The sequence below is a fragment of the Nomascus leucogenys genome, chromosome 1a (genome assembly GCF_006542625.1).
Source record: "Nomascus leucogenys isolate Asia chromosome 1a, Asia_NLE_v1, whole genome shotgun sequence".
NCBI lineage: Eukaryota > Metazoa > Chordata > Mammalia > Primates > Hylobatidae > Nomascus > Nomascus leucogenys.
This window is the reverse complement of record NC_044381.1, coordinates 80,677,608-80,688,418: the sequence shown is the minus strand read 5'-3', so window position 1 is coordinate 80,688,418 and position 10,811 is coordinate 80,677,608. Positions and strand designations below refer to the sequence as shown.

The following is a 10,811-nucleotide window of genomic DNA, read 5'->3' as shown; positions in this document are numbered from 1 at the left end:
CTGTCTGAAAGTACAAAAATCTCAGGGAACCCACTCCGTGGCCCAGCAGAGGATGGGAACCCAATCTGTGGTTACCAGAAGAATGCATTCCAGAGAATTCTAGCAAGATCATCACAGGTGCCAGTTTTCTTCAGTATTATATGAAAGATATAAATCTTAATTACGGGGGATGATATAGTTAGGTGGGATAGAAAGCCATTGTTCCAGGTAGAGGAAAGGAGCCTTGAGTTAGTGATGTAGATAGTCTATGAATGAAAAGACAAGTGACTGGAGGACAAGGCTGGGTCCTTGTTACCATAGGAAATAAGCATGAATTGCTAGGGTAGGAAGTGATTATGATGGACCGAAAAGCTAAACATAGAATTTGTTCTATTTGAAGCAGCCATTATAGATTTCTTGTACAGATTCAACTATGACTTCTGAAATCTCACTTTATAACAAAGAAATCTTGAATCACTTCCTAGAATACTCCTTCCTTGTCTTAATTGAACTTGGGTTAGGGTAGCAGTGGGAATGAAGAATGGGTGAGAGAATTCAGAGAAGGAAAGCTAAAAACACAACACCCAGTCTAATCTGGACCCTAGAAGAAGGATAGCACTCTCAAAGACTATTTGACACAAGCTTCTTGAAAGCAGGAGCTATGTCTTATTAACATTGCATCTCCAAGAACGTAGCACAGTCAGCAAATACCACATAATAAACTGAGTGACTCTCATAAAATGAGGAAATTAAGAAGATGGCCTCTAAGCCCCTTCCAGCTCCACAAATCTTTGAGTCGATTTCTCATCTCGATCTTAAAAGTCATGAATGTCCTCAAATATCTACACACAAAAATGATAGGTTGTTTAAAAGGTTAAGATGGGTCGTGTTTGGTGGCTCACACCTGTAATTCCACCACTTTGGGAGGCAGAGGCCAGTGGATGGCTTGAGCTCAGAAGATGGAGACCAGCCTGGGTAACATGGTGAAACCCCGTCTCTATAAAAATAAATAAACAAATATACAAATAAAACAAAAAATATGCAAAAGGGCTGTAAATTCTAGTTTACTTACAAAAACAGGTATTCAAGAATATAAACACATTTTATAAATGATTTTCACCAAGGACTAAAGTTTATTAAAAGTTTACATTCTTCAGGAAATTTAATTAACTAGAATATTCCATTCTCTTTTTTGCAGGATGGCCAGGGGAGCTTTCTGGTAAGCACCATAAAGTCTGATGGGCAAATTCTAAAAGAGTTGTAGCACTTAGAATATTCCATTCTGATTGAGAATTTACTCTAGTATATTCATTATTATAAACATCAAAATATTAGGGGCAAATCAACACCTACCAAGATGTCTACATGGTGAATGTGCAGATGTGATTGGAGATTTCAAGACCTGAACTTAAAAAAAAAATCTTTTGAACCAGTAAGACATCTATATTTCCAATCGTTGTTGGGGGGAAAAAAGGCATCAATCAGATTTTTTTCACTGTTATAATAACTTTAATTTATCTTGGCTTTTACAGAAGTCTATGAATGATTTTTAAAAAGCACCTCCATACCCCATACCGCGTTTCTCTGATAGTTCTTAAAGTAGGCAATGAGTATGTCAACAGCTTGAGCATCAGTGTCTTGCAAGGATTTCAGACCAACCAACCACTCTTCAAACAACTTGGCAGCTTTTTTATCTTGTTTTTAATACAACAGTATATCCACTCTAATGGCAAACCTGTCCAGCCACATCTCCACAACACGCTTTGCAAAATCAGTGATTAGCAAATTAGTTAGCTTTGGCATGGAGCTGTGCTTGCTTGCCAGTGACAGCCTGGAAGTGGGTTTTGTTACTGGCAACAGAACATCTAGAATGACAAGTTTCGCACTGTAGGAAATAGAGTCGCGTGTCCTTCTGCAGGATTGTGTCTGGTGATTGGCATGTGTGACAAGTGACATATTCCTTGATATATCTCCTCAAGACATTTTCTCTATTTCTGTTGGAATCTTTTTTTGATTACAAGTTGATTATTACCATCTATAGAACCACTTGTACCCAATTCAGCCAACGAAAATGCAAGATGTTTGGGCTGACCATGTAATAGTTAACAGGTATCTGTAAAGCTGACAAAAGAAGTTTTCTGCCGGGCGTGGTGGCTCAGGCCTGTAATCCCAGCACTTTGGGAGGCCGAGGCGGGCAGATCACGAGGGCAGGAGATCAAGACCATCCTGGCTAACACGATGAAACCCTGTCTCTACTAAAAATACAAAAAATTAGCCGGGCGTAGTGGCGGGCGCCTGCAGTCCCAGCTACTTGGGAGGCTGAGGCAGGAGAAGGGCGTGAACCCGGGAGGCGGAGCTTGCAGTGAGCCGAGATTGCGCCACTGCACTCCAGCCTGGGTGACAGAGCGAGACTCCGTCTCAAAAAAAAAAAAAAAAAAAAAAAAAAAAAAAAGTTTTCTTGGTTCCTACTTGTACGACCTGTGGAGGTTTCACGACAAATTTCCTTTTCTCCCCAGCAACCATATCTAGATTCTTTTCCCTCATGATGTAGAACACTCGATTCAGCAGCTCCTCATATGTGTAGTCTCTTTCTTTTTTTTTTTTGAGACGGAGTCTCGCTCTGTCACCCAGGCTGGATGTGTAGTCTCTTTCTGAGCCTGCCCGAGCAGGGCCTGATTACTGAATGAGACACCATCATGATTTTTGCTGTCTTCATCTTCTAGAGCTTCATCTTTCTCTAGTATTTGATCCTCATCTGGGAACTTGATCTTCTTCTTTTTCTACTTTTTATTGCCAAGCATAATGTCAAGGTCATCCTCTGGTTCAATTGATTCTCCAACATTACTTTCAATCTGAAGATCCTTTACACCTTCTTCAGCTTCATCAATATCAAATATCTTTTTAGTTTTTTTCTTCTTTTTCTTTTGATTAACGAAGTTCAAGTCATCTAGATCATCAGAAGCATATTTTTTCCTACTGTCCTCTTCATCAGCTTCCAAGTCTTTGTCGTCAGTTGGCTCTGGCTCCACTTCTTTTGTTTCTTTTGTTCTAGAATTTTACCTTGGGAGACGGTGATTCAAACGTTGAGGCATAAAAACCTTAGAAGACAGAAAACTCATTAACCATTAATGATAAAATTTTATTAATATACATCACACATTTTATTTACATTTGTGCTATCACAGAGATTTTTGAGAATTCAGAAGAAATCCTATTTTTGAGAAATATAATAAAACTAATCAAAGATACAGGATAAAATCATTAGGTGTATATATAAGGAATTTAATTAACATAGGTTTAATTTTTCAAAAATAAAATATTCATAATGAATATTTATTGATGCCCATAATGTACTGTTACTGATATCAACATATCACAAATATTCTAGTAATAGCCGAGTGCCATGGCTTGCACCTGTAATCCCAGCTACTTGGGAGGGTGAGGCAGGAGGATTGCTTGAGGCCAGGAGTTGAAGACCAGCCTGGGCAACATAGTGAGACCTGGTCCCTAAAAAAATAAAAATAAAAAAATTCTATAATGGGCCGGGCATGGTAGCTCATGCCTGTAATCCCAACACTTTGGGAGGCCAAGGTGGGTGGATCATGAGGTCAGGAGATCAAGACCATCCTGGCCAACACAGTGAAACCCCATCTGTACTAAAAATACAAAAATTAGCTGGGTGTGATGGCGCATGCCTGTAATCCCAGCCACTTGGGAAGCTGAGGCAGGAGAATCGGTTGAACCCAGGAGGCGGAGATTGCAGTGAGCCGAGATCGCACCACTGCACTCCAACCTGGTGACAGAGCAAGACTCTGTCTCAAAGAAAAAAAAAATTCTATAATATTAACAATTTATGGCAAATAGTTTGCAATATACATTTTATCATTTAACAATAAAAAATTAAATTAGGTTCCAGATAGGCAAAAGAAAACAAGTTAATGACAATAAATATTCAGTTTAAAATGAATATTATAATTTTAAGTAAAATAGTTGTGAACATAAATTACTTAGAATGTATATTTCTAAAGATAAAGTTCTTTGACCTCATTGTAAAACTAGCTGAACCAGTGATTTATCTCAACCCAATATAAAGTACAAACTTAATTTGCCTATGGAGGGTAAAATGTCCAAGGCTAAGACTGCATATTGTTTCCTTACTACTTTTATGAAAGTTCCATTAGAAATGACAGCAATATTTTACCTTTATAGAACATCTATGTCAAAAAATATTTTACTAATGTATAAAATTAAACTCAGGGCTGGGCCAGGTGGCTCACACCTATAATCCCAGTACTTTGGGAGGCCGAGGTGGGTGGATCATGAGGTCAGGAGTTCAAGACCAGCCTGGCCAACATGGCGAAACCCCGTCTCTACTAAAAATACAAAAATTAGCCAGGCGTGGTGGCACATGCCTGTAATCCCAGCTACTCCAGAGGCTGAGGCAGGAGAATTGCTTGAACCCAGGAGGTAGAGGTTGCAGTGAGCCGAGATCACGCCACTGCACTCCAGCCTGGGTGAAAGAGCAAGACTCCATCTCAAATAAAAATAAAAATAAAAATAAAGTCAAGCACAGAGAAGGATATAAGAAAATCAACATGTTAATTATGAAGCATGGATATGACACAGTTCTCATATCATAGGATATCTTTATTTGGCTTTGCAGGAAAGACACTGAATCATACCCAGGTAGTATATCCCTACTTGGCAGCAATATTTTTTCTTCAAAAAAATGTTTATTCACATTCTGAGATAATGCAGAAAATAAACAAAAATTTAAAAAATTAAAATTATATGCTTTGTGATAAAAATACTTGCCATAGAATGTTTATATTTGAATCTTTTAATATAGTTAATTTTTTTGTTTTCACTTTTTTCTTCTTCTTAGAGGCAGGGTCTCACCACATTGACCAGGCTGGTCTTGACCTCCTGGCCTCAAGCAATCCTCCTGCCTTGGCCTCCCCAAATTTTGGGATTACAGGCATAACCCATGGTGCCTGGCCTATAGCTAAACTTCTATTAAATTTTAAGATATTCTATTAGGAAAATTTCAGAGGGAATGTGGATAGAAACCACCAAAACTACTATTCTTTATACCATGGCTCTTTGATATGTAGGTAAGACCTTGTCCCTCTCATTAACAATGATTTATTGCACCAGTGTCAGCTCCTTCAAGTTTTGTCAGCTTGTATTATTTTTCCTGTTTAGTGCAGTTATAGGTCAAATTTCCATTTCTCCATCACCTTTGTTCCCACTACTGTTAAAGGGGATATTGCATTCTGACAAAATATACCAGCGCTAAAGGACTTATAATGCAGCCATGGGATATAATGATCACCTCTACTTTGTTTTACATACTTTCCTCTGCCATCTCTGGGATAAACAGACCCTAGAATAGGAAATTCCTCAGATGAATCTGAATAATTCCCTTGTAAACAAATTATTTTGACAGAAAAGCACGTACACAATCCCTCAGCCTGACGCTCTTCTCCCCTTCTCTCTATAAACCAAGATGCTCCTTGTCTTCAAATGCCAATGAATCATCTGTTTCACAGAACCATTCATAGAGAATCCAATGCCACCTCTCTTACTCCACAGAGTGATTACTTTATGTCTCATTTTCCAGAGCTGTTTAGTATACCTGGCTTTACACCTTCTTTGAATATATTTGTATCCTTTTCTCATGTTTTCTTTTCTTCATTACATTGCTAATGCTTCAATATTAGATACAAGGGTTGGCCGGGCTCAGTGGCTCATGCCTGTAATCCCAGCACTTTGGGAGGCCGAGGCAGGCAGATCACGAGGTCAAGAGATTGAGAGCATCCTGGCTAATAAAGTGAAACCCTGTCTCTACTGCAAATACAAAAAATTAGCTGGGTGTGGTGGCGGGCGCCTGTAGTCCCAGCTACTCAAGAGGCTGAGGCAGGAGAATCACTTGAACCCAGGAGGCAGAGGTTGCAGTGAGCTGAGATCACACCACCATGCTCCAGCCTGGTGACAGAGCAAGACTCCGTCTCAAAAAAGAAAAAAAAAAGAAATTAGACACAAGTTTGTTCTAACCAGGAACGGACTAATATTTGCCTGCAGTCCTATGAATTCAAATGAAACATTTTAATTTTTTCCTAGTTCCAAAATCTCATTCAAATCTATCCCCTCCCTTCCAACCCCCCAGAACCAAGGTCCTAGTTCAGGCTCTCATTGTTTCTCACCTGATGACTGCAATAATCTTCTAATTATTTACCTAGCCTTCACTCTCTGACCTCTGACAATCGTCTTTGATTTCTTTCCCAGTTGTCTTTCTAAAACACAGTTCTGATGGTGTCACTCTCTAGCCTAAAAGCCTTCCATGGCTCCCACTGCCTACAAAATTAAATCCCTTTGGTATTCAAGGATTTACAATGTAATCCTATCCTCCCTTTGTAATCCCATTTCCAATCACCCTTGCTACTCTATGCTATATGCTATTGTTTTGTTTTGTTTTTTCATTTTTTAATTTTTACTGTTTGAGACAAGGTCTTACTCTGCTGCTCAGGCTGGAGTGCAGTGGTACAATCATAGCTCACTGTAACCTCTACCTCCTGGGATCAAGCAATCTTCCCACCTCAACCTTAAAAGTAGCTAGGGCTACAGGCATGTGCCATCACACTCAGCTAATATTTTTTTTTTTTTTTTTTTTTTTTTTTTTTTTTTTTTTTTTTTTTTTTTTTTTTTTTTTTTTTTTTTTTTTTTTTTTTTTTTTTTTTTTTTTTTTTTTTTAATATTTTTATTTTTCTTTATTTTTGAGACTGAGTCTAGCTCTATTGCCCAGGCTGGAGTGCAGAGGCACAATCTTGGCTCACGCAACTGCCACCTTCAAGCAATTCTCCTGCCTCAGCCTCCCATGTAGCTGGGATTACAGGAGCCTGCCACCATGCCTGGCTAATTTTTGTATTTTTAGTAGAAATGAGGTTTCACTATGTTGGCCAGGCTGGTCTCAAATTCCTGACCTCAAGTGATCCACCAGCCTTGGCCTCCCAAAGTGCTGGGATGACAGGCATGAGCCACTGCACCAGGCCCCCAACTAATTTTTTAGAAAATATTTTTGTAGAGACAGGGTCTTGCCATGTTGCCTAGGCTGGTGTCACACTACTGACCTCAAGTGATCCTCCCACCTCAGGTTCCCAAAGTGCTGGGATCAAAGGAGTGAGCCACTGCACCTGGTCTCTATGGACTATTGTTTACCAAATACATTTTTGCATATCCCTATCTTCCTTCACTTTCTCTTCCTAAAATGGGCTTCTTCACCTATTCATATTTTGCTCTGTAAAACAATCCAGCTCTATAGGATCACCTCCTAACACGTTTCTTCCTGTTCCTAGTCAAACTTGTCCTCCTTTCTGAGGCATGCTGTTTATGTCTGTTTTACACTTGCCATGTGCTCTATACTCTAGAAGTAGTCCTGTCTTTATTTCCCCTGAACTGTGAACAACTTGAGAGCATGGGTGATGATTTATTCCTCTTTCTATGGCCACAGCCCAGCAAGTGGAGTGGGAGGAGGAGAGTACCTGTCCCTGGGAAATGAAAATATTTCTTTGTGTTTTTGTTTTTTTTTTTTTTTTTTGAGATAGGGTCTCACTCTGTTACCCAGGCTGGAATGCAATGGCACAATCAGGGCTCACCGCAGCCTTGACCTCCCGGGCTCAAACAATCCTCCCGCCTCAGTCCCCCAGTTATCTGGGACTACAGGTGTGGGCCACCATGCCTGGTTAATTTTCTTTTTTTTTTTTTTTTTTGAGACAGAGTTTCACTCTTGTTGCCCAGGCTGGAGTGCAATGGCATGATCTCGGCTCACTGCAACTTCTGCCTCCCTGGTTCAAGCAATTCTCCTGCCTCAGCCTCCCGAGTAGCTGGGATTACAGGCATGCGCCACCCCACCCGGCTAATTTTGTATTTTCAGTAGAAATGGGGTTTCTCCATGTGGGTCAGGCCAGTCTTGAACTCCCAACCTCAGGTGATCCGCCCGCCTCGGCCTCCCAAAGTGTTGGGATTACAGGCGTGAGCCACTGCGCCCAGCCCTGCCCAGCTAATTTTGTTCATTTTTTGTAGAGGTGGGATCTCCCTATGTTGCCCAGGCTGTTGTCAAACTCCTGGACTCAAGCCATCCTCCCTCCTCGACCTCCCAAAGTGCTGGGATTATAAGCATGAACTACCACGCCTGAAGGAAAATATTTCTATTGTTTTAAGGGCATGGGACAATTTCAAGCCTGTTTCTTGGAAGTAGTTCACATTCTTTAATTACAGACATCCACCTGATCATGGCCGGGTGTGGTGTCTCACGCCTGTAAACACAGCACTTTGAGAGGCCAAGGCAGGAGAATCACTTCAGCCCAGAGTTGGAGACCAGCCTGGGCAATACAGCGAGACCCTGTCTCATCTCTCTCTCTCTAGGTATATATAAAAGACATTCACCTGACCTGAGGAGTTCAGAGACCTTATAAACTGCTCTAGCTAGAAGTCAAGTTGGTAACTTGTGAGACAGGGAAGTTAAGCGTCTAAATTAACGTTATCAAACTCAAAAATCTATATACTGCATTCATTCTCTACATTTATTCTGTGCAAGCCCTCTAGGTATTAGAATCTATGAAAGGAAATTTTACACTTAAGAACACCTGTGTTCCCTTAACATATACCAAAATATTTGATAAATGACACAGTATTTTGAATTTGTAGGTGGCTGGGTTTTCTTTTGCAGACCACAGCTGTTAATATCACCTGGCCCTGTCTTGGGATCTACATGTAGTCTTGTCACCATTGGTCAATTGGCACATGGTTTTCCGAACATCAGTCGCCTGGGACAGCTCTGTAATTACTTGTTAATTACTTGAGTCGAATGATTCCGAACTCATGGTGGTTGCTTCGCCTTCATTGATCATTCACCATTTGGTTCTGTGCCAGCAGGATGTCCGGCTGCTTGGTCACAGGCATTGCTCAAGCTGGCACCAGGATCGTGGCCTCTTCAAGTCAACTTCTGGCTGAGGGAATCCGGCGACACTAGCCCGCGGGGAAGAAGGGCTGAAGGCGGAGCAGGGGGACACCCCGCGTCCCACCAGACGAACGCCGCGACGCCTGCTGGTGGGTATTACCCGGGACCTCAAAACGGCCGCCCGCCGATCCTCAGCGCCAAGCCGCCGCCGGATGCGCTCGGGGCGGACCCGCGCGGCCCGGCCCCTCAGGGAGCCCGGGTGGGGGCGGGGCGGGGCGGGGCGGGGCGCGGCGCGCGCGCGGTGGCCGCCGGCGGCGGCGGGGCGCGCGCGGCGAGGGAGGGGCGCGCGCGGGGCGGGGGCGCGCGGCCTGTGGCGCCGTCACCCGGCAGACTCCGGAGGGTAGAGCGCTGTGCGGGTTCGGCTGCCGCTGGCCAGGAGCGCGGGGACAGTTCGGGGCTACGCCGGGGGCCGGCCCGCCTTCCCGGGGGTTCCGTTATCATGTCGCTGAGGCAGCGCCTGGCCCAGCTGGTTGGCCGTCTGCAGGACCCGCAGAAAGTGGCCCGTTTCCAGCGGCTGTGCGGGGTGGAAGCGCCGCCGCGCCGCTCAGCACACCCGAGGGAGGATGAGAAGGCGGAGGCGCCTCTCGCCGGAGACCCTCGACTGCGAGGGCGGCAGCCAGGGGCGCCCGGAGGCCCCCAGCCGCCCGGGAGCGACCGCAATCAGTGCCTGGCCAAGCCGGACGGCGGCGGCGCCCCCAACGGCGTGCTGAACGGGCTGGCGGCCGAGCTGGGCCCGGCCTCGCCGCGGTGCGCGGGCACCCTGCGCCGCAACTCGCTGACGGGCGAGGAGGGCCAGCTGGCCCGCGTGAGCAACTGGCCGCTCTACTGCCTGTTCTGCTTCGGCACGGAGCTGGGCAACGAACTCTTCTACATCCTGTTCTTCCCCTTCTGGATCTGGAACCTGGACCCTCTGGTGGGCCGGAGGCTCGTGGTCATCTGGGTGCTGGTCATGTACCTGGGCCAGTGCACCAAGGACATCATCCGCTGGCCGCGGCCCGCCTCGCCGCCCGTGGTCAAGTTGGAGGTCTTCTACAACTCCGAGTACAGCATGCCCTCCACCCATGCCATGTCCGGCACCGCCATCCCCATTTCTATGGTCCTCCTCACCTATGGCCGCTGGCAGGTAAGGTTCCCTCTCTTCCTGTTCAGCCTGGGGGAGTTCAAAGAACTCGGAGTTCTGTTTGCTCTCTGCATTTATTTTAATTCGACCGTTCCCTTCCAAAGCCTCTCTTTCCACAGGTTTTCACAATACTCGCAAACAGGCCCTTTCTGGGTTTTGAAAAATTAAGTGATTGGGGGAAACTAGATACTTAGCCATTGAATTCTATTTTAATATTAAATTCCAATTTAATGCCTTTCTTAGGACCCAAAGGACACACTTTTCCTAGAGTAATACATTGTCATTGGGCTTTGGTTGAGTTTTTTAAACGGCTTTAGTTCTTGCAGTGCACAGTGGAAGTGAATTTTTAAAATAATCGCTGTGTAAAATAAACTAAGACCCAGTTTCACCGTAATATATGGTGCCTTCCCTAAAACTGTTTCAGAAAGAGGTAAAGTCATTAGCTTTACCGTGAGACAGTGTTTACAAAACCTTAGTGTAATTCCAAAACAAACATGCTAGTTCCAAGCAATGAAGTAATCGATTTTCATCAAAATTCCCTTTATGGAAGTTAATGGAGTACAGTGTGAGTTCTGTTTTTAAGGGGTGTGGTTGCTACTTTGCTGATAAAGTTTAATTATCTTCTGGATCACTGATCTGTAGTATCTAACAGTTGTTGAGCTACAGCTGTAATACTATAGTGTTATTGCCTCA

General features: G+C 43.8%; 1 protein-coding gene and 1 pseudogene across 1 annotated transcript in view; one reads left to right on the top strand and one right to left on the bottom strand.

The window, feature by feature from the left end:
• Nucleotides 1-1,765: 1,765 nt before the first annotated feature.
• LOC100591765 lies at nucleotides 1,766-9,439 on the bottom strand (annotated as a pseudogene).
• Nucleotides 9,286-10,811, top strand: part of SGPP1 (sphingosine-1-phosphate phosphatase 1) — a 45,582-nt gene continuing 44,056 nt past the window's right edge. Inside the window, exon 1 of the mRNA XM_030811972.1 lies at nucleotides 9,286-10,121. Within this exon, the coding sequence (XP_030667832.1) occupies nucleotides 9,438-10,121 (684 nt within the window). The 5' untranslated portion in view covers nucleotides 9,286-9,437. The remainder of the gene's footprint in view (nucleotides 10,122-10,811) is intronic.